This window comes from Pyxicephalus adspersus, chromosome 5 (assembly GCF_032062135.1).
Source record: "Pyxicephalus adspersus chromosome 5, UCB_Pads_2.0, whole genome shotgun sequence".
Taxonomy (NCBI): domain Eukaryota; kingdom Metazoa; phylum Chordata; class Amphibia; order Anura; family Pyxicephalidae; genus Pyxicephalus; species Pyxicephalus adspersus.
In genome coordinates this window covers 24,157,581-24,181,027 of record NC_092862.1, presented here as the reverse complement: position 1 = coordinate 24,181,027, position 23,447 = coordinate 24,157,581, and the positions used below count along the sequence as shown (strand labels likewise).

Below are 23,447 nucleotides of genomic sequence, written 5' to 3'. Positions count from 1 at the left end.
ATATATATGTATATATATAAATATAAATATATATATATATTTATAATATTTGTGTAAAATAAATATGTTTTCTATTTTGATCCCCCTGTCTGATCAGCTGCATTCACTTCCCAGGCTCCGGATTGCACAATAGACTCAGCCAGACAGCTATAGCCGCGCTCACTGACAGCTGCCCCGCCCCTTTCCCCGGGCACACGTGTTTCCCCAGCGCTCTGTTTACATTCTCCAGCTGGCCACGTTGTTCTGACTTCCTCTTCTGCTATTGGCTGGCGCCTGCCGGCGAGCCCTCCTAAGGGGTGTGTCTTTGTGCAGCTCATCAGAATCTAGCGGGAAATTCGAAGTGCTGTCTGATGTGAGAAAAGAGCGGGGTCACCTCCCAGGCCGTGCTGGAGACATTGCGCGCCCAGAGGTAACAAAGAGACACCCGCCCCCCTCTACCCCGACACTCCGATCCGCCTTGTATCATCGTCTGCCCGCTGCTGGAGCTTCATAAAGAAAGTGCTGACCTTTATATGCAGCCAATGTTATAGAAGCGAGCTGCATGGCAGACATCTTGTGACCAGTAATGCCACATCATATACACGTGTAATAGGAATATATATAATAATTCCTTATCCCTGATTATATTACAATAAATGCAACATAAAATCACATCATCAATCTACTAGATAGTAAGCTCTTCAGTGCAGGGTCCTCCTGTGTCATTTTCAATCCTTATTTATTGTACAGCGCTGCATAATATGTTGGCGCTATATAAATCCTGTTTAGTAATAAATGTGCTATAAGATGACTTTCCCTGGAGAAACAAAAACTTCATGGCGCCCGTAACTCCAACGACGTGAAACTTGCTTGTGCCTCTGCCATCACAGCTTCTCACTAAAAGAAAAAACAGTTTTAGGAATCGCAAAGACCTGATATTAGTTACATAGTAAGATATTAGGCTGTCATATGCCCCCACACTCATTTGTCTATTTCATCTGGAGGGGGGCAAAGCCAGGAACTTCTCGGCACCCCCTCGTATTATACTGATAGATTTTACAAGCATGTGAATTGGAGGGAAAATCTATAGAAGGATCGGAGATATGAAAACGGTTGGTGATGGATCACTGACCCTTTACCGCTCATCAGGTCCATGGCCTGAACCCGAAAGGGCAGAATACTCCTTTACTGGCATGCCCACCTGGCTAAGGCATGGCAATACAGACAGGTTCTCTTTCAGGGCCTCCATGTTGAAAGTTTATTTACACTTTTCATATCACATCAATGGAAATCATCCCAGGGTTGCAGCGAGGGGGATTTTCGGAGTCGGGAATACGCTGAGCGATCGGTGGAATCTGGCTGCATGACACATGGGGTCAGATTGGGCCGCGGCAATGGTTGCACTGACATTGTAGCTTCTCATTGTTCTCAGGAACTTCCCCTGCTCACATACAAAAATATATGCTGGGGGACATGGGGTAAAGTGTGAGGGGTAGAATAGGACACCCCCAGCCTGCCCTAATATTAATAAACAGGATTTATATAGTGCCAACATATTACAATAAATGGTGCAGCATAACATTGCAAGGTATGGACAGTTAGTGTATAAGTAAAGGCCGGCCATATTGTATTGTAGGGTGCGGCCACTCATCTGTATGGCATAGTCGCTCATGTTGCATTGTACACTATGAACGGATTATAAGCTATATGATATATATATATATATATATATATATATATATATATATCATATCACCATCACCATATACCATGCAGATCAATGTGATTGATGAATGCGCCTGAACTGATCGCAGCCCTCTCCACCAATGGCAGCTCTGCAATGTCGCCCGGTTGCACCAGAATTTTAAATGTTTCTGATCAATCGATTGAACACATATCTGTGTGTGTTTGTAAATCAATCTTTTGCATTGATCCCTAATATTCTCCGTTTTAAAAGACAATATTTACAGTCGATCACAAAGTACTGTGCGTGTTGTATCGTACGATATTTTTTTTTTTTGATGAATCGCTTGCATTTATATTGAACACTTCTGTCTTTTGAAACCGTCACTCCATATCCCCCCTCTTATTGTGTGATACTTCCTCCACCTCTTAGATTGTAAGCTCTTCGGGGCAGGGTCCCCTCCTCCTCTGTATCTGTCATTTGTAACCCTTATTTATTGTACAGCGCTGTGTAATATGTTTGCACTATATAAATACTGTTTATTATTAATATTATTGATTTTCTTGCATTTATATTGAACACAATGATGAATCGCTTACTCCCAATCACTTATATTGATCACAGATTGCTCCATTAGGTGCACCCCAACTTTTTATGGTGTTTATACTTCCCATGTCCCCAATAAAGTGATTTTACAGACATTACTCCAGCAGTGTCCCCCTCCCCCAGCACCTGTGTCCCTGAATACAGTAAGGTGACATGCTCCCCCCTCCCCCAGCCTGGTATAGCAAGCAGTGGGGGGGTAACCTGCAGTGTGAGCAGAGCAGGGGGCGGGACGCATGCGCAGTCCCGCCCACCTCCCCCTATAAAGAGGCTTGGCGCCAGCTGATCAGCTGAGATCCCGGTCGGTGCAGCAATCGCGAAGCTTTTCTCTCATTCTCGGATTGCCTTCCTATTTTATTTCTCTCCGGTGAGTACCGAGCTGGCGGCAGATTCAATACCATGGAATTTTATTTTATTGTTATCTCTGATTTGCAGTTTTTTTTTTTTTTTTGCTAAGGACAAACTTTAGCGGTGAGCTCTGCAGCCACGTCCATGTTGCTGGGGATTTGTATTTTAGCGGGTTGGCGGATCCCGCTTCTTGTGCCAGATGGATCGCTGGTGGGGGCTGGGTATCGTGCTGAATGTGGAGGGAAGTGGCTGCAGCTTTGTACAATATGCCGGCACTGAGGGGGTTAATGGCCAGCATTGCTTTGGCGGGGTGGGGGGTCACCGATGGCTGATTGTGGGTCCAAGTGTGGAGGGAGCACAGCAATGAAAGGGTTAACAGCCATTAAATTCCCTGCCCCAGGTTGGGGGTATTGGGGTTGCAGCTGTGGGGGTTGAAAGCTGGGGGCCAATAATAATCATGGCTGCAATGTATTCATTGATTGAAAGTGAGGGGGGGTCATGGTTATTCCCCCCCGGCAGTGAAGGGGTTAATAAAATGGGCCTTGCCGTTGTTTTTGGGGTTACAGATGGCTTTTGTATTGGGGGTGTAATCTTTGTATTAGTAATGATTCGGCAGTTCAGGGGTTAATAGGAGTATGTTGGGTACAGGTGGGCTGATTGGGGTGCAGATGATGGGTGATTGGCAGTAAAGGGGTTAATACCCGGGTATATTTGCCATTGGGGTGCTGCCTCCCCGTCGGTGTATATTGGAGGGAGATCGGGCCGGGTGACTTTTCTGCCCTCCCCACCATCCAGGAAATAGGACGCTATGGCGGGTAATCGCCATCTGGCAGCTTTCGGGTGTCTGTGAGGAATCCGGGCGGGTTGCCCGCCCCCCTCAGCCCGGCATTGGAGGGAAGGCAGAGGGCGCCTGGAAATTGGCGCGGAACAAAAAGCCCGCTCAGCCCGGGGCCCCTGAGTGTCCCCTGTGTGTGGAGAGAGAGGAGCCCCAGATACCGGGGATTGGCGGGAGTCTGTTCCCCCCCCCTCCCCCCAGCACCTCATATTTATTTCGGGGTCATTCTCATTGGGGCAATGTGTCGGCGGTTGTACTGCACTCCAGCCACTGGTGGCGACATTGCAGTGTCCGGCCATGGGATGAGGAGTATGTGGCCTGGATTAACCCTTTGTCTGCCGGTGTGTGTAAGGTAAATCTATGTATATATGAGCTGTGTGTATAATGTGTAACATTTTGTTTTTGTTCTGTTTGCAGACAGTTCCTCATCTCTGAATAATGTCTAGAAGAAGGTAAGTCATGGCTTTGTCTTCAATATTTTCTGGTGATGGCGGCTGGACATTCCGTACAATCACATTGGCATCAGATTGGGCCCTTGGCTATACCCGTCCATCCGGGCCCCGGGGCACATTGGTGGTCTCAGCTGTGATCTGAGGTTTAATTCTTTAAGTATATTAAGTATACCCACCTTTGCCTGGCATTATACCCCAGGCACTAAAGCCCCCTTTACCCCGTGCCCCCTCGCCCTTCACCATGCTGCCATTGCTGTACATGGCAGCTGCAGCTCCATTGTTATTACTGCCCATCCGAATGCAGCCATGCCATGTGTACCATCTGTGCAGGATGATTTCTATCTAGGTCAGGCCGGGTGGGAGGCAAATTCAGATCTTCGTGTTTTGTGGGCTCTCATTGCATGCCTACGCAGTAAACTACCAACTGTACCCCCACTATGCCCCCGGCTTTAGATTATTACAGCAATTGCCATCATTATTCATATTAATAAACAGGATTTATATTGCGCCAACATATTACACAGCGCTGTACATTAAATAGGGGTTACCAATGACAGACAGTGACACAGGGGGAGGAGGGGACCCTGCCCCGAAGAGCTTACAATCTAGTAGGTGAGGGAATGTGATAATGCACCATGCAGGTAACTTGCGATCATATTTTGCAGTTTACATGGATGTGTATTATATTTCTCCTCCTTGCCCGGCCACATTTCCCGGGAGCTCTCGTACCAGACGCATAAATTTGTCAGTGACAGATGGTGAAACATAGACCCATTCTTACATCACAAGGACCCGCTGATCTTTTACCCAGCTCCATCAATTTAAAGCCAATTCATATTTCTCTGAACAAAACTTTTCAGTATGAAGATTTTGTGCTACTCCGAGTGTCTTGGGTCAAATATTACACAGGCAGTCACGTTTTAATATTTGGGGTGTTGTATGTCCTGTGGCCACTTTATAACTAAAAAAAGAAAATACCCTAATTCATAAAAAAATTGTATTTTTACAGTGGTCGTCTACAAGCGAGAAATGGAAAGGCCGACGCAGAAAACCAATGTCCCTCTACAGTTGCTGTAAGGAAGAGGACCGCTGAGGTATGCCCGTAAAGTTGTTGGCATCTTTGCACTGCGCACTAACCTAAATTAGGTTTTTTTTTTTTTAACACCTGTAACCCTCTAACAACCAATCAGAAGTCATCTTCTACTGAAGTGAGTTGTAATGAGTCACCGCATTCAGATAACCAACCTTTCAGTGAATAAGGCAGCAACTGTACTGGTCACCTTACCCATTGTGAGGTTGGTTGGTGTTGTGGTTCATTGCAGAAATATTTAAATTCCTGTTGCTTGGCTTGAGAACCAGAATAGCTGACTTGTGCAGAGTACTCCAATGTGCACAGGGACTATTAGGAAGCATTGAACTAGTTGGTGGTCTACACCATGGTCACAAAACAGTACTCGGCAATGCAGAGTTGGAAGTGTTATAACCAGCGATAAGTGGGTATTGGAAACTGGTAAAGCATGCTACTGGCTAAGGCTACGTACACATGTGCAATAATTTTCATTGGAATGGATCTTTCACAATCTTCTCCAATGACAAACAACTGCACGATGCAATGAACGAGCATTGTACTTACAGCGCCGTTCTGCTCTATAGAGGGGGTGACGGAGAAGCACCCTGCTGCGCGCTCTCCCTTTTACTTCTATTACAATTGTTTCCTGTCCATTATCTGTATCCACCCAGGCAGTTGTTTGGACAACGAGCACTGTACACATGCCAGATTCTTGTCAGATATCCGCCCTGAGGTGATTATCAGAAGAGAATCATCTGACGTGTACGTAGCCTAAGACTGGTCAGATTCTCCCAAGCTATGCTGTCCATCTGAAGAAAATGGCGCAGTGTTTAAGTGCTGATGGCCTTGGGGGCTTCTTGGCTGTCTTGTAGTGAGAGTGCTAGAAATAGGATTCAGCATAGATGAATTGCATATGGTCACACTTAGGCTCCAGACTCCATTTGGTAATCTCATTACATTGTTCTTTTTCAGGAAGCAAAATTAACACCAGAAAATAATACAGACTCAAAAAGACACAACTATGAGATCCAGGTAAGTTGCAAAGTATAAATACACTCTGTTTAGGACTCAGCCTTCCATGATGGCATAGATTCCATATTTCAGCTGGGTTAGCCATCTCCATTGTGCCGTACACCAATCTGTTTGAGTCTATGCGCAGATGATAGATTCCTAACACTGCTGTTTATCATGGAGGTACATTGTTTGCTCACAGCTGTGCCCCCTCTGTGGTATTATGGGTTGGGGAAGGAAATCCAGTAAATGGTATTGATGGTACTGCTTGCCTCCACACAGACAGGTCAGTATAGATTTAAGATACAGCTTAGTATAGTGACTGCCATCCATGTTTTGTGGGCGTAGATTCCTGCAAATTGCTTTATCAGTTGTGGTAGACTTTTTATTGGTGGCGAAGATGCACAGTTCCCTTATGTTTGCTTTATTTTCTGCAGGGCTGCTGGTCACAGATAACGGGCGGAGTGGTTACCCCATGTGTTCTTGTTGAAACTCCGCAAAGGGAATCTCCTGACACTCCCGATACCTCAAGGTTTGCAAGATACCGCTTCCAGAATCTCTTCATAAAGCAATCTCCATTACCAGAACTCAGGTAGGTGTCTCCTCATAATTGCAGGGTTTAGCTGTAATGGATTATCAAGCTTTATCCTCCAATTCCAAGAGGATTGGGTGGGGTGGTCCTGCCTAATTTTATCCAAGCTTTGAAAGAAAGTTAAACCGTGTGTTTAATTCCAGCTAGAAACTATCAATTATCTAAACTGGGCATAACCTAAACCACGCTGCTAAAAAAGGCAGTGCGGATAAATAATCATATACAATGATTTCACGTAGAATGTTTGGTTTTTGTCCTTTTAGTTGGGGCAACTCCGAAGATGTATGGTTTAAGATGCTAAGCAAGGATGACAAATATATCCACTCAAGTCAGATGCTGGAACATCACAAAATAATAACTCCTGATATGCGCTCTATTTTGTTGGACTGGCTTATGGAGGTAAGTGTTATGGATCTGTGTCCAGCTTTCATGTACTATTAGAATGGTGATCATTTAGGCCTTGTTCCCATTAAAATCCATATCTAATAATTTAGGCCTGTTCCCCAAGATCTGTTATAATATGTAATGTTAGAAAATCATCTGCTGGCTGGGATAAAACCTTTGCTTCTATGTAGCATGCACAAGTATGTACCTTTTTAGTTAGAATAAAATACAATCTGTTTTCATTATTTAAATCTGGCCAAACCTAGAACAGCGGTCACCAGCCCCCAGCGAGGTCCTTCTGACCCTGCTGTTCATGTCCCCATACAGAAACAACAAAAGTTGTGTTACTATCCCCACAAGGATGTTAAGCAAGCAGGTCTGAGTCTGTGATGGCATAGTGGACGGCTTCTGGCATCATCACTTCACTCGGGGAAATTTCTTGCCCTTTGAGTGACACGCGCCTCCCCGCACATGCAGGGTCCATGTTCGGATCTGGCGCATGTGCCCTCAGTTCTACGCAGAGTTTAAAATGATGAATTTAGTGGCCCGTGAGGTCCAAAAGGTTGGCGACCACTGATCTAGAGCACTACATCATTCAGATCTACATTATTTTGGTTGCTTTATCAATAATTCTTCACCAGGGTTCCATAAGCAATATGTGCCTCATGTCACCAATGATTTTGTCTATCTGTAAGGGTGACGTTTTTCCCACTGGCCAACAATGTAAGGAACATTTTTCACATTGACCACCCAAAAAATATACTCTGAGCTGTGTATGCAGTAGATATAGAAGGTGTTTCTTAAAGACCTGAAAGTTATATCAAAGGTTCACCATGTTAGAAAGGCTTTTGTAAATAACTAGACTTGTGGCCCATGTTGTGTGTACATGATATCCCCGATATTAAAATTTCTTTTTCTTTTTAAATTAGGTGTCTGAAGTTTATTCTCTGCACAGGGAAACCTTCTACCTTGCTCAAGATTTCTTTGACAGATTTTTGTTGACACGAGAACCAGTCTACAAAGGCATGCTGCAGCTGGTCGGGGTGACATGCTTGTTCATTGCTTCTAAGATAGAGGTAAGTTTAAGCCCAACCTTAAAGATTGTAATAATACAAAGTGTAAAATGAGCACAAAAAGAGGCTTTAACATCATTGGCTTTCTTTGTGGTGCTGCACAGCCCTGGCTTGATTAAGGGTGCAGAAAGCAGCTTTTCTTTTGATTTGAGGAGTGGGTGGGCAATTGAATAAACCGTGTTTCTTTTAACAAAGTATGAAAACATCTGTTCAAAATTTGTTTTAATGGTTGTAATGAATTATTTTATAACTTATCATAATGTTAATTTTTTTTTCTTTCCCCAGGAAATTTATCCTCCTAAACTTTATGAGTTTGCATATGTTACGGATGGAGCTTGCACTGAGGATGAGATTGTTTATATGGAACTCGTTATAATGAAGGTATGTTCCCTGATGTTCAGCAGTTTGCAGGAACAGATTATTCATTATCTGATTATATCATTCATGATTTAATAATGTACTCTCCTTTTCTTTGCATTTTTAGGCTCTTAAATGGGAACTTGCTCCCATGACTGCAATTGGCTGGTTAAATCTGTTTCTTCAAGTCTCCTCTCTTAAAGAATTACCTAAGCTTCTTCTACCTCAGTATTCGCCGCTAACATTCATTCAAATAGTACAGGTAAGCATTGAGTGCAAACTTATCCTCACATTTTAATATGATAATTGGCTAATAGATGGTTTTCAGAAAGTGTATACGTTTGAGCTGTCATTTTCTTTATTTTGTAAGCCACTGACCTAAAACAAGCAGGCTGCCAGAAACGTTGGAACATCCATTGACCTGTTTGTACCAAGTCAATGACTTTCCAAGTACTGAGTAAGGAGCTGGCATATTTGAACTGCAGTTCCTTTGCTTTCTGGCTTGACCTCTATGTTGCTAGCCATATTTATGTCATTCTGTGGATGAATAAACATAATAGGTAATGGTGACCGTAATTTAAAATATGTATTTGTCATTGCAGCTTCTCGATCTGTGCATTCTCAGTATTAACTGCCTGGATTTCAAGTATAGGATTTTGGCAGCTTCAGCTTTGTACCACTTTACTTCAATAGAAGTAGTAGCAAAGGCAACAGGTAAGCGTCTGATGGTATAGCTTTTTAATGCTCCGCAAAATGTGTACATGCCATATGTGTTCAGAGTTAAGGGGAGGGATGTGGACTTGGTAATACTTTGTTTTGTTTGCTATCTTTTTATACCAAATGTGACATCTTAAACGATTCCCCTTAGCGGAGTAAGATGTCTATATTTCTCCGGAATAGATTTCCTTATTACCCTTGGTGATATGAAGCAGATAAATGGATATTGGATGATTCTTGATATGCACATGCTTCTTGTGCCTCCTATTATTGAGGGGTAAATAAAATAGACCGTCATGGAGGGGGCTGCTTACTAAACAAGTTGGTAAATAGGACAGCTGCCATTGTTGGGTTCCCTTTTAAAGGATCCTAGGTCCTGTGCACATATATTGTAAAATGACATTACAACAGAGGGAGGAACCAAGTAATGACCTCCTGTAGAAACAATTTCACAGAGGGTGTCTCAAGTTTTTGTTTGCCAGATGTGTGGCCTGATTTCATAAATCTATACACAGTTCAGATCCCTTATGGGGTTAATTGGCAAGAAATTAATATTGCTTTTTCGAACAGGTCTGTCTTGGGAAGAGATTTCACAATGTGTGCACTGGATGAGTCCCTTTGCAAGAGTCATACAAAGAAATCCACCTGTAAAACTAAAAGTCTTTAAGAAAGTTCCTGCAGAAGATCAACACAACATCCAAACTCACATAAACTACCTTGAATTGCTGGTATGTATAAGTTTGTAACACTACATAGTCTGTTAGGTTGGTATACCTTGGTTTGCTGTTTGAGATTTAGTTTAGAGATTTGTAGTGGCCATATGAGTGGGGGAGGAATGTGTTTAGAAACCTAGTAATGTAATAGCCGAGGTGAACAAGCACCATGTCTCTGGAGGAGTGGCAGGTCATTAACTTGTAAAACCCTAAATGCTGAGCTTACACAGGGTTTAAACTCAAAGTTTCAGCTACACCATCGTAAGAGAGCCTTGTCACTAGCATGATAGTTGTCACTTGTCCTTTCTCTTGTTGAGAGAGATGTGCCAGTGAGCCTATTGGCAATAATGCCTTACTGACTACTGCTGTGGTGGCTGTACACAGTACTGAAACAATAGAAATAATCATCCTTAACAATCTAAGGTAATGAGAAATCATAACAAGTGTTACAGAATGCAAACTTCTAAGCTTAGAGATATTTGAGGGAAATTTTGTGAGCCATTTGTGGCAGATGCTACAAAAGAAATCCATTGTTTTCCTGTGAAAAATTTAGTAAGCCGATATACCTGTCCTGGAGCAAATTAGCAGTTTAAGGACTGTAATTCTGAATGAGGCAGAATACTGATGCCCATATAAAAGCTATTTGTACTATCCATGTGTACATCTAAATTGTCAAAGATCTGTTTTATGGGTTCTTTGGAACACAAATCCTGCCAGATGTCAACAATTGTCTATAACATTGTTCTCCTTTTCCCTGCAGGATAATGCCGAGGTGGAAGCTCAATCGGAGCAGCGGGTAACGCAACCTATTGAGCCACCGCAACCAGAACAGTCTCCAATGACCGTCACTGGCATATTAACTCCCCCTAACAGTACAGAGAAGTCTCTGACCTTATAATGGACCATGATCCATTCGGAAATTTTTTTAATGGATGTCGTGGACACTTCTGTGGATTTTACGCTGTGTGCATTAGCGCTGGACAAGTTTTTGTTATGTCAACTCATGAATTTTTTCCAGCTTCATTTTATATTGCACTGTTGCCTAAGTGGATTTTGGTGTAGTTTACCAAACTTATTTATTATCTGGATTTAGAATCTGCATGGGCAGCTTGCGGTTTTACTGAAGTTTTTTTTTGGCTAGAATACAACTTCTAGATATATATATAAAAAAAAAACTTTACCCCTCTATTCAGCTATTTTTGGGTCTCTAGTATTAAATTCTTACTCCTAAGGAGATGTATATACATTTTAAACTGCCTGTCATATGAAGCTCAGCTATGTATGTTACAACGGGACCATAAAACAACTTGGGGAGCATTACAATCTTCCTGGTGCTTTTTTTGGAATGATTCTCACAATGCAGCTATTTTATTGGACCTCTTTTCTGTGGGGTGTATATATCAGGGGTGGTAACTGGTCCTCAAAGTTTTTTTTTTTTTTTTTTTTTTATAACTGTGACTGATTTAAATTTATTACAGATGTGATAAAGTGTATATTTTGTGGATGTGCGGAGGCCTTCCTACGTAACTCGGTGTAATCACAGGTGGGTGGGCCTTACTACAACTGTTGTAAGGTGGTACTTGCTTGGTTTTATCTGCTAAGGTGCCTAAACAGTTAATTGTCTATGCATCAACAATCTTTAAATTTCATTCTACCCTCCCCTTCCCCAGCAGCATAGCATGCTGCAGATTAGTACTGTGTGGTCATCAGGTGGTCTTGATGCACCTCCTGCTATCGGTAACACTTCTGCTTTTACTTGATTGACATGCTCAGGATACTCTTGCTAGGGAAGGGTAGTTTGAGCTGGCAAAATAGTATTTGTTCCTTTATAGTAAGTGGGAGAAAAAGGGTAATGCTGCAATAAAATTTCAGGCAGTTACCAGCCCCTCTGAACACCCAAAGTTTTGGAGATAAAGGTAAAATAAATGGTCTGGCAATAGTCCTAACAAATTTCTCATGTTAGGATGACAAACCTGTTCCTCTACCAGGATTCTGCTGAACCACAGGGTATCTTGGGCAAAAGGATCAGTCAGGATCATTGGCGTTTGTTTCTCAGGTTAGTTTAACTCTGTAAGTGGCCATTTTCCCACTGGCCACAATATTATACTGTAAGCTATGTACAATAATTACAGCAAGGGTTCCCCCATGTAAAAAGGTTGAGATAAAAGGCAGCTCTATAGCTATACCACAAGGACAGTCCTATCATTATTATTCCTTGTAGGATCTGCAAAAAGAAAAGCCTAAACTAGTCCTTTATATAACAGGCTGTATTTTTGTCCCTTGGGGTTAGAATTTTAATTTTTAGGCACCCTGACTTTAGCTAAGTTATTCCACTTGGCCTTCAGCAATGATTAATATGACCAATCAGATCAGAAAACATTAGGGCTTGTTATTGTATATTGCAGTGACCCCACTTGCTATATATTCTGTGGTAGGCATTTGTAATTGCTTGTCATGTCATTTATAAAGACTGCAAAATGAACATAGCCTTGAAATGGGTTAATAATAATTGCTGCCTCTATGGCAGTAAGGAAAGCATGCACTGTGACCTCAATATTATGTGTGGATAACCCACTCCATCATAGCTTTGCTAACAATTGTGTTTTGGCCTAAAAGTATTCTATACAATTGTCACTGTGAGCCCCAGAACGTGAGGAGTTTCTCTGTATTGGCCTAGGTATGGTGAACTGATTTTTAATTTAGGGAATAGTCATAAAGCAAAAGTTTTGTAAGCTGTTTGTTCTGTGAGGACTAATTGGAGCTGTCTTGCTTAACGAGGGGTTTATGGAAGGAGTATAAGAGTACAAAAAAATCACCTGTGTACATATGTCATGGTTTGTAATACTTTTCTTCTCTGGGCCTAGGCCCCTGGAACATGTGTTACAGAAATGTTAGGCCTAGCAGATTGCTGCCCTAATATGTAAAAGAGGTATTTGTTTTTCTGCTCTGTATAGAACAAAAGAACTGTGTTATGTCCTACTAATTCCATGGCAGATCTCTCCCTGTTACAGCTCAGGGAAGCCCTGAAACCAAGAATGTTCTATAAAGCTGTACCTGCCTCAGTATATTTAATCCTTATAGTTTATACACAGGTGATTTCCCCCCAAAAGTAGGACACTATAAATGTTAAATTATATTGTCATGTTTATAGGTGCCTTTCTTGTGTACTGTGAAATGTCAATGCAGTTATAAAATGTGATGCTGCTAGATTTCAGTGTTTTTAATGTCTCCATTTTCTCAGCTGTAGGACAAAAAGCTGGCATTTTTATGTCAATGAAATTTTTTATATTACACCACTGTTCAGGAAAAAAAACTGTACATTTGTAAATGTATAAACTGTATATTCTCAGGCTGAAATGAATTCTTTGTACAAATGTAAAAATGTATAAAATAAACTGTTGCTATTTATTTCCTTTGGCCTAAATATTTACACACTCACATGACAATTTAGAGATACAGTTTAGCCATTGCTTGAAGAAAAGTCTTTTTCCGTCTCTGTGCTGCTAATTGTAATACTTCCTCTGGGTTACTGGCATTCAGTTCAGGTTGCCCAATGGCTTTTATCTGGGAAGAGAAAGAAATAATAGTCAGTGGTGGATTCTACGGTGATCATATGTTAGTTCTACAGGGACTTCTAGATTTAGAAAGTAAACAGCATGTGAGACAGCTGAGGAGATGAGATGACATTGGGGTAAAGTAGTGTACACCTGTTAATTGTCCAAGGCGGTTAATTGTCCAAGACGAACGGTTGGGCGCGTCTCGAGTGAGAGAATCTGATGTGTACAGTGGTCACCCCAAGGTCGATGAATGACAAATCAGGAATGTTTGATATACAAGTCAAGGGAGGAGAGCACAGTGGCATGCCACTTGCTCATCCTCTCCATAGAGCAGAATGGGTGCTGTGTGTGTACGGTGCTCATTTGTTCATTGGGCACTGGAATCTCTATCATGAAAAATCATTTACAGAGATGGGAATTTACTGTGTGTACGCAGCCAAAGAGGTTAGAGAGAGGATACTGTGAATTTAAACTTTTCCAAGATTCACTTTTTTTTTTTTATAAAAAGCCTTGGGGGAAAACAGTATTTGAACAAAATTCTTGGCCTACAGCATGTTAACAACAATAGACAATGATAGAGCAATGCAACTCTAAGAAAAAAGTCCTTATGCTGTGGCCAGGGTGAGACCTGCACAATGGCAGAAATCGTGTCACACTACTACCCAACCAGAAGAACTTCCTAAAATAAATCTATGAGCCTGAAGATGCCATGCAAAGACAGATAGTCCTGGCCAGAAAGCTCAGACAGCTGGATGATCTGTGACATTCTGCTGCTGGCTCTGGGTTAGGATTTTGTTAAAATGCACTACTACAAAATTGCCTTTATGTGGGGTTATATCACATTTTTAAATTTACCAATAAATATCCCTAATACCGCAACAGATTTATTTTTTTTCAATTTTACAGCAGTCTGTTGGTCATCTTTGGGTAATAGATCTCTGCTGCAGTGTCATACAATACAAGTCAGTTGCTCACTAGGATTTGTCATGTGATCAGAACATAATTAATACTAATATTGATACATTGGATTTATTACACATGTCTGAGGCAGGGGTTGTTACTGGCAGAATCTGCTATATCTAATTCATGAGTTCCATTTGCAAGACTGCTAGGGATGAGAAAATGTCACCCATTCTTTCATTGACCAATATTGTCATACAGCTCAGGGTTTACATAAAGAAGCTCCAGACAGTGCAATATAGATGCTTACTATAAAATGTAAACCAGATGAATTTCAGCCTCTTTGGCTTTAAGTGCAAGACCAAAGCCAAGTCAAGAATCTTGCACCCAAATTAGCAGGTAAAGTCAAGTAAATGGTGAAGATTCCCATTCTGCATGGGTTCAGTGACTAATATTAAAGCTGCAGTCAGAGTGACAGTCTGCACTTTTCCTAATAATTCAGCTCTCATGGTTTGACTTAAGCTACCTACACACATGCAAATATTGTTGTTGGAAAGTATCTTTCACGTTCCTTTCGTCGTCGATTGATCTGCCAGGACTGTTAAGACGATGGACGACCAGCACTGTACACACGCAAGATTCTCATCTGATATCGGCCCTGAGCCCATTATCAGATGAGAACCATTGCAAGTGTGTACATAGCCTTAGACTCACATAGGAGTTCACTTTAAGCAACTCCTAAAATTACTGTTACATGGCAATCAGGGATAATATGATTGTATTTTACAATGCAGATCCATTTTAGTGGAATTTTCAAACCAATTTCACTTACCGCTATCTGTCTTTTATCGGCCTCCCCCCTTTTATGGTGTAAATCTGAAAGACTAGTTAAGGAGATAACATGTGGAGTAAAAAGATACTTCAGACAAAAGAGGATCTGTGGGTGCTATGTGCAAAAGCTACCCCATATAACAAACATTTTTTAATGCCCCATTGTACTGATCAAGCCAAATCATTAACATTTACACTTATCAATGGTATTTATTTAAAAGGATACATGTTAAATACTCCAGAATGGTTACATCCCATATGTATTCATAGTAGGAATCCATGGCATCATGGCTGGCAGAAAGAAGTGGACAAAAAAAGTGAGATGACTTACGATGAACAACACAGATCATTACAGAACAAAAACCCCTTTGCTGAGGGTTAGAAGCTTTGCCAGTTTTGTTGCTGTCTGTAAACTTAGGAGATTTCTCCTTTCTTCTTGTCATGCCTAATGCTACCACCTGGTACAGAAAATTACCTATCCACCTAATGGGAACACAGGCAGCAATTACAACCTTATTGATTCTAACGCTTTCCTACTCAATTTAATTTAAATTTAAAATAAAAGATTTCAGTAGATCTCTACTTTATCTGCAAAAGAAAAAACAAAAAAACACACACACATTACCTATTTTGTTCTTGAAGAGCCTTGAAGGCAGTTTTATAATCAACTTCTCTAAGAAATTGGCACAGAATAGCGACCTGGGAAAACACAGAAATCATAATCATGAATTATCAAGATACAGAAGTAGTAAAATAACATTGTAAATGTACAGTATGCTCCTTAATGTATATCTAACATTGTAACATGTACAGTATGCTCCTTAAAGTATATCTGTTTCCTCCCAAAATCTAAAACCATTTTGGTACAGTAACCCCCTCCTACCCACAGCTATGGTGTGTTTATGCGGGTATGACTTCTGCAAACTCATGTAGAGACAGAAACAAATGAAAATGTTCCTTAAAAAGCTTGGTGGTCAATTTGCAAAGTATAAGAGACCTCAACAAGCAAATTGACATCATCAAATAACCACACATAATACTCAGTGTATATTATCCTTTAGACTACTGTCTGTAGAGTTGGTAAGAGACTGCGGACAGGTGTGGTTGTGGACAGGTTGTAGGACATTGGGAGACTGGTAACCTGCTCCAAGAGACTGATAGAGATCAATGTCATTACAGTCTCTAAAAATCTGCAATCCTGCTACTGACTTTTGGGGTCTGAGGGCTACATCACAAGTACCAAAGGGCCACAGGTTGGGCATCAGGGAAATAAATATATATATGTGAACAGACACTTACCTGAGTGTGGCAGGACAGCTGGTTACAACACTTAATCATTCTTTTAATCACCTGTAGAACACACAGTATATTAAATACTCAGTCATATTTATATCACAAACAATTCACATTAGGAATGCTGGCAGCGTCTCTATACACAGTGGCAAAATGGTTATGTGTGAGCAGCAGTTTCTCCGGTGTGCAATCTGACCAATCACTTCATAATACAGCCAATATAAGTGACATCCATTGCCAATTTCATAGTATATTATGCTTTGGTGTGCCAACCTAAAGGTATAAAATCATATTCACAATTCATTGCGTCCTATATACTCAATCATTGAAATCCCCACCATTGCATCTTACAACAATGTTACACTGAACCGTGCCAGGGGAACCTAACAAAGTTCCAGTTGGGGCAAAGGTTCACAAATGTGTATTCAGGAAACCTATATGTAGAGGCTTGTCAGGCACCAACACTATTCTCAGAAATCATAAGGCCTTTTGTTATGTTTGTATATTTACCTGATCGGTATAAACATCTGGTGGGACTTGCTTGGTGAAGAAGTCAGATGAGACAGCCCCTGCCTGAAGATAGAAATTTAAAGCTGCAGAAAACTGATGGGTTGCTGGTGGAAAAAAAAACAAAAAAAAAATAGTATTGTTATGTGCATACAATCAGCACTTCTCTTGTAAAAAGGATGCAGACTGCAGTGAGATGTAGACTACTGCTTATGTAAAGGCTCACTCACCAAAATATATATCGGCCTGGATGATGAGCCAGGAATGGTTATTGGAATTTATTTTCAGTGTGTATTTCACCAGTTCTTTCACAGTGACGGCAACAGCATCAAAGTCTACAGACTGGAAGCTGTAAGAAAATAGAGATATAGAAAATGAAACATTATCACAGCTTGTATATACTCTAAAAATCTTTTCTTGGAGTCCATTGGGGGGATACAGGAATTATTAAACATTCCTACAAAAGGATTGAACATTGAAAAAAAAAAAAAAAAAAAAAAAAAAAAAAAAAAAAAAAAAAAAAAAAAAGAAACACAGAAGGCAAGTTAGTTCTAGTAAACTACCATTCATATAAACTCAGAGGGGTAGATCCTCCGTTCTTTCTTCAAGAAAAAGGGTGAGAACCATAAATTAGTTTTTTCTTTCTTATCTATTGAGGCACACAGTATGTCTTAAACATTTTGGACACTCAAAAGCAAGCCAAGTGTCAAGTACATAGTAACTGCGCAACTATGAGGAGGCAAAATGGCTCTTTTGATAGTAAAGGTTGCTGATCCCTGCTTTAGTGGAATGATTCTTAAATGTAAAGGGTAGATTCCTACAATAAAAACCATATTCGTGTCTTTATGAACCACCTAGAGATTGGAGGAACAAGAAGCTTAGACATCAAGCAGAGGTGATGGTTTCATAGGAAAAAGAACTTTTTGGGTCAGGACAGTACAGAGAGGAAGTGCTCTGACAGGTACAGACCAGGGCATCGGAAGAAATAAAATAACCCTGAAATCCAATGGAAGTCAATAGTATAGGTAACAACAGAAAGGACACATATCTGGCTCTTTGTTATACAAAGTCCAAGACAGTAAAGGCCCAGCTGCAGAGAAGAGGATCTGTTCCAGTGGGAACCTCCCCAGCCCTAGGACTACACCAAGTAAATTCAGGACTTCCTGACCTTCAGTATCATAGAAGTTACAGACTCCCAGGAGCCCTGGTCTCTCAGAACCTGGGTGACAACAGCCATGATGATAAAGCCAGTGAATGAGAAGCAGGGTAGTAAATCAGTCCTTGGGACTGGGTCTGGCAGAGCCTAAGACACATTGGACATTTTATTAGAGCAAATCCAAACTGGAATTTAGATGAAAGACCCCTATTCCTGTGTAGCAAATGAGGAAGTTTCAGTGGAGAAAAGGCCTGGAACAAAATATTAGGAAGATATTAAGGTGCAAGAATAACAAAGAAGGAAGAGAAAACAGCCATTCAGGTGTTTCCAATCTCTGTACAAAAACAACTGGAATGACAGGCACAAAGGGGAAGTCTTTTAATCCTTAAGGAGTGACAAGCTAATCCTCTAGCTTTATAGTAGTGTGTACTACATCAGTAACAGAAGGTCTCTTTAGCTTGGGAGTAATAGCAGCAGACTGTCACTCAGGGTGCTTATTAATCAAACGACCCATCCCTCTGCAGTTGATGGCTCATATGCCACTTTAAAATCATATTTACTTATGATGAGAACCATAAATTAGTTTTTTCTTTCTTATCTATTGAGGCACACAGTATGTCTTAAACATTTTGGACACTCAAAAGCAAGCCAAGTGTCAAGTACCCAAGCTTGCATCAGCAAGTGGCAGAAATGTTTAACTGGTAAGATGTAGAGAACACAAACAGAACCCTGGTAACGGCCTTGCAAACCTGGAAAAAAAATGGTCCAGATGCCAAAAAAACCCCAAAAGGTGCTCAATGCTTTAGTGCAGGGGTCTGCAACCTGTGGCTCCGGAGCCGCATGCGGCTCTTCAGCCTCCTTGTTGTGGCTCCCTTCGGCTGCCGCGGGGAGATCTCTGTTTAAAATCATATTTACTTATGATGAGAACCATAAATTAGTTTTTTCTTTCTTATCTATTGAGGCACACAGTATGTCTTAAACATTTTGGACACTTTAGAATTTGCCGGAGAGGATGTGGTAATATGCATACTGTCTCTGCCATCACGAGTATGAAAATAACTGAGTAACGTGGGTCAAAGTCCTGCATTATTATTGTAAAAGTACCCAACCATAGCTCTGGTAAAAAAGATTCTAAAATCAGGGAGCAGCATAATTTCATGGTCCTGGCATTGCCACTATTAAGGGGCGTACTACAAGGAGTCCCTGATTTCTCAGTGGAGAGCATGCATAGCATGACTTGTTCTTATATCTAGGAATCAGATATATTGCAGCTGCAACATGGTAAGCATAGGTGCAAGAGCAGCAGCAGGGAGAGTTTTTCAGGGACATTGTGTGGTGGATAGCAAGTAACATTTTATCCAAACAGCAAACCTTGCTGTGCAATTAACTTAATCAGAAATTAATCTGGAAAGTGGCCACCCAGAGCCCAATACCTAGAGTCACTTCCAGGATCACCCTACAATGTTTAGTGGGGCAAAAGCTGGTATATTCTAAAAGACAGACTGAGGAGAACCAAATCATACAGCTGCAAACCAATGGGGAAAACACAAGCAGCTGTGTACATATGAATCTTGATTTTAGAGAAAAAAGCACTGCATCACAAAAAATAAATATTGTCCGCTACTGGGTCTAATTCATGTGCCCTATACTAAATATAGTGCGCTGAATCCAAATCTGAAGTTCGATTCTGCCTAGGACGACAGGATCTTAAGGTAATTACACGTATAGATGCGATTAGCTACATTCTCCCATTGCGCAGTTACTATGTAATCTCTATACATAACTAACTTTTGCCTCATAGTTCCATGACATTACAAAAACGTAGTTTTATGTTCTTGTTCAACACACATGTACACATCAGAGGTGTTTCAGGCACTTGCTTTTGCATTTGTGGCACTCCGCTGTCTCGCGTTGCAGAAACCAGCAGTAGTCGCCCATCATGTTGGGGTTGCACATGTCTCCCCTTATTCATCACTCACATCACCCAAATTTTGTGGGAAGAAGTCCAGATGGGAATGTAAGAAATTATTTTTAAGTGACATTCGTCAGCCAAAATGATGGTACTCTGTTAGCATGTTGTTCACAAGTTCAGCATGCTTTTCAGCTTGCTGGTTGCCCAGAAAGTTTTGTGCAACTAACACAAATGAATCAATGGTAATTCCAAAGAGCCATTAAAGATTCCTTGTAGGCTGTAAATGCCACAGTGCGTGGATGCCCTCCCAACAGGTATAGGACCTCTGGGTTTCAGCCTAATGCCTTAAGAAGTAATCTAAATAGCACAGAAAGAGGAGAGGCAGTATCACTTCACTACCTGTACGTACTACGTGCCAAAAAACTCCATCATGGCTTATGCATATAACCACAGGTGGAAAGAAAGTCGGGCTGAGGCCGTATAACAAGTAATAATGGGGTGCCCTTTAAAAAAAACTCCCCTACCATCCAAATACATCAACACGTCCTCCTAAAATAGTTGGTAGTTCTGTGTATGGGGCATACAGGAAGCCTCACCTACTACAATTTGGTCCTGGGTTCAAGCCTGGGAGCTATGCCTACATGCCTATGCAAGGATTGACTATTACAAAGTAAAACTTGAATTGGAGTTTTAAGGGGCTCTGGCGGTACATTCAGGCAATGGGGGAATAAAAGTAGGATCAGGCATTCTATACAATGGCAGGATTAGCTTAGTAGCACTTTTTGATCCCCTATAGCTTTCCTTAAAAATTTACCTCTAGCCAAAACTTTTTTTTTTGTTTAGCAATGAGCGGGGAAGAATTAAAAGCAAGTCAGGCTTGTCTGCAATCTGACTATTAAACAGAAAATTATCAAGCAGGGACTGAGGGAAAAACTGCAACAGGGACAGGTGTTCAACCCCACATCTTCTTCTATACTACAGCACCATGCACTTTCAAACCACCCTGAACTAGAAGACGACTTTCAGCCTTCTTAATGCAGCTAAGCTCCTGATCTCTGGAATTCCTGTGGAGCCATATTATAGTTTAGGCAGAAAATATTACATTTTTAACAACCTGGTCTTTTTTGGATACTTTTTAAACTACCTTGGTTATGAAAACCTGAATTACTACTCAACTTTGACCATAAGAGATAAATATGCATTCTGAAGTCCTTATACATATACATAATACAAACCTTTTACTACCCTATAAACTTACTTTGGAATGCTTGCTGGCCAAATAGATATGTGTTCAGCAGTAATATCATTGACAATATCCTCCTGTTTGACAAATGAAAAACATATTCACAAGCTATTCATGCTTAGTCAAGAAATTCAAACCACAAAATGAAAGCACTTACCCGCAAATTATGTAGCTTGACAAACAAAGACAGCAATGTTGTCAACACTAAAGGTTCCTGCAAATAGGAAGTAAAAAAAAAATGATGCAATAAATCTGCTCAATATACAAATACGATACTACTGTACACTGAACAGGATGTATAAAAAAAATATTCAAAAATAATTCAGCAATCTAAATCCTTTGATGTTTCCAAATACAGTTACCATGCTGCTTATCAGCCAAACGGACTTTTATGGCATCTAAAAACACAAACAACTAGATTCTAAATGATAAATATTCAACAGTCTGTAAAGAGCTTATCACCCTTATAACAGGCCACCTCTTACATGCTCTGGGCATTGATGCATTAGAACATTAAGTGAAACTCCAACCAAATCTTTTGAATACTTTTAAGAGAAGTGGGTTAGGGTTCAATACAGTATACGGTATTCTCCTTAGTAATGTTTTCAAGGTGGGTGGGAAGAAATCGTAGGTGGGTGGCAGCCCCAACTTTTCAGTAACCACCAAAAAACAGCCAGGTGGTTACTGAAAAATGGCGAGTGGTGCGCCTGGCTAAAAGGGTCTGGGAAAGAACCCTGGAATACATGAAATGAATACATGAAATAAATCCCTGATGGGAAAAACAGAAACTTTGGTTCAAACCTGTTCTACTTTTAATGACACTAAACCTTACCCTGTCATTTATAATTTAAATACCAATTTCTTTAGCAACAGAGGGTTTGCTATTTAATGTTAAATGGCAGGGGTGATTTTAAATTTATATTATCTACAGCAGGAGTCGGAAAACTCCGGCCTTTAGGCCAGTTACGGTCTAGCCGATAGTTCGTTCCGGCCTAACGCCCCCCTGGCCGATCCAACCTAATGCCGGCCGGCAACCGCGGCTCCGGCGCCGTGGGTTGCCAGTCGGCGTTAGGAACTACCGGAGCTGCTGGAGCTCTGGTGCCACCTCCTTGCTGTTGCTCCCCTATTTACCGCAGCTGGCGTTGATACTTCCGCTCCCGCAGTAAATAGGGAAAGCTCCCTGAAGGGAAATCCCTCTCCTCCGCAATGCATATGGAGGAGAGGGATTTCACGTCAGGGGCGTTCCTTCCCTGGTGGTGGGTGGAGCCATTAGGGTAGGACTCAGAGTCTGGCCTGTGTTCCCGCCCACCCCTGAAATGGCCTATTGGCCATAAAAGTTTACCGACCCTGATCTACAGAGTCAAATGCTCTGGCTACCAAACAGGTTAGGTATTGAGAAAGAGCCACATTGAACATATAAAGAAGATACTTACTCTTAATTTCTTTATAAAAGACAGAAGTTCACTCCTACAACGAAAGAAATTCAGAAATGTTCAACAACAGCATCTAGCAAATCTAAAAACAAAACAGTAACTAAAATCCCATATCTAAACATATAAGTGCATCAAAACATTTGCTCAGTTTTTAAAACAACTGGAGTTTTTTCTTCAGTTGTCCAAGTTTAAAAGTTTCCAGTATTATCTTCTAGCAACAATTCCTAGACGACCGCTTTACCATGTAGGAAGGTGCCCCATGGTCCATTTTCAATGCTCCAATGCTGAGGGGTGACAGATTGTGGGAATAAATGGTGAGTAGAAGAATAACTAAATTGCTTTTAAGGAATCACTTAAACTGCATTAAGAATACATCTGTGTATATATATATATATATATATATATATATATATATATATATATATATAAAACATTTTCTTTATCAGTAAAAGGTGAGTAGAAAATGTCAGTGTGTTAGGCTACATACACATGTAAGATGGTTCTCATTCGATAATCGCCTCGTGGCTGATATCAGACAAGAATTTGGCATGTGTATAAACGTTTGTAATGGAAGTGAAGGGGAGAGAACGCAGCTGGGTGCAGCTCTGTCGTTCTCCCCCCTCCTCTCTCCATAGAGCAGAAAAAGTCGCTTTATGTACAGCGCTCGTTCAGCCTTTTGTCGTAAAAAAAGGGATCAGGAAAGATCCTTTCCAGCAACAATTATTGCACATGTGTACGCAGCCTTAGGTTTAGAAAATTAGACACATGTTTATTTTTAATTATATGCATTCCAAAGAG

The 23,447-nt window shown here is 41.0% G+C and overlaps 2 protein-coding genes across 3 annotated transcripts in view; one reads left to right on the top strand and one right to left on the bottom strand.

Moving 5' to 3' along the window:
• The first annotated feature begins 354 nt into the window (after nucleotides 1-354).
• Nucleotides 355-13,225, top strand: CCNE2 (cyclin E2). Of its 2 annotated transcripts, none has more exons than XM_072410889.1 (12): nucleotides 355-409; nucleotides 3,867-3,901; nucleotides 4,911-4,995; nucleotides 5,943-6,002; nucleotides 6,419-6,573; nucleotides 6,837-6,972; nucleotides 7,887-8,033; nucleotides 8,316-8,411; nucleotides 8,515-8,649; nucleotides 8,990-9,101; nucleotides 9,675-9,832; nucleotides 10,578-13,225. In XM_072410889.1, the coding sequence occupies exons 2-12, from the start codon at nucleotides 3,888-3,890 to the stop codon at nucleotides 10,713-10,715; spliced, it is 1,236 nt and encodes a 411-aa protein (XP_072266990.1). In that variant the 5' UTR covers nucleotides 355-409; nucleotides 3,867-3,887; the 3' UTR covers nucleotides 10,716-13,225. The 2 variants fall into 2 exon arrangements, with proteins under 2 accessions (XP_072266990.1, XP_072266989.1); XM_072410888.1 differs by lacking the exon at nucleotides 355-409 and adding an exon at nucleotides 2,524-2,633.
• Nucleotides 13,192-23,447, bottom strand: part of INTS8 (integrator complex subunit 8) — a 36,752-nt gene continuing 26,496 nt past the window's right edge. The window contains exons 19-28 of the mRNA XM_072410887.1: nucleotides 22,650-22,683; nucleotides 21,374-21,430; nucleotides 21,232-21,293; nucleotides 17,136-17,254; nucleotides 16,909-17,012; nucleotides 16,405-16,455; nucleotides 15,731-15,804; nucleotides 15,332-15,396; nucleotides 15,107-15,150; nucleotides 13,192-13,381 (exon numbers count right to left, since the gene is read on the bottom strand). Coding sequence (XP_072266988.1) covers nucleotides 13,265-13,381; nucleotides 15,107-15,150; nucleotides 15,332-15,396; nucleotides 15,731-15,804; nucleotides 16,405-16,455; nucleotides 16,909-17,012; nucleotides 17,136-17,254; nucleotides 21,232-21,293; nucleotides 21,374-21,430; nucleotides 22,650-22,683 — 727 coding nt within the window. The 3' untranslated portion in view covers nucleotides 13,192-13,264. The remainder of the gene's footprint in view (nucleotides 13,382-15,106; nucleotides 15,151-15,331; nucleotides 15,397-15,730; nucleotides 15,805-16,404; nucleotides 16,456-16,908; nucleotides 17,013-17,135; nucleotides 17,255-21,231; nucleotides 21,294-21,373; nucleotides 21,431-22,649; nucleotides 22,684-23,447) is intronic.

Bases quoted from the DNA above. Each gene is read 5' to 3' on its own strand.
- CCNE2 (XM_072410889.1), top strand. The intron at 6,973-7,886 runs GTAAGTGTTATG...TTTTTAAATTAG, and splicing joins TGTTGGACTGGCTTATGGAG to GTGTCTGAAGTTTATTCTCT. The intron at 9,102-9,674 runs GTAAGCGTCTGA...TTTTTCGAACAG, and splicing joins AGTAGTAGCAAAGGCAACAG to GTCTGTCTTGGGAAGAGATT.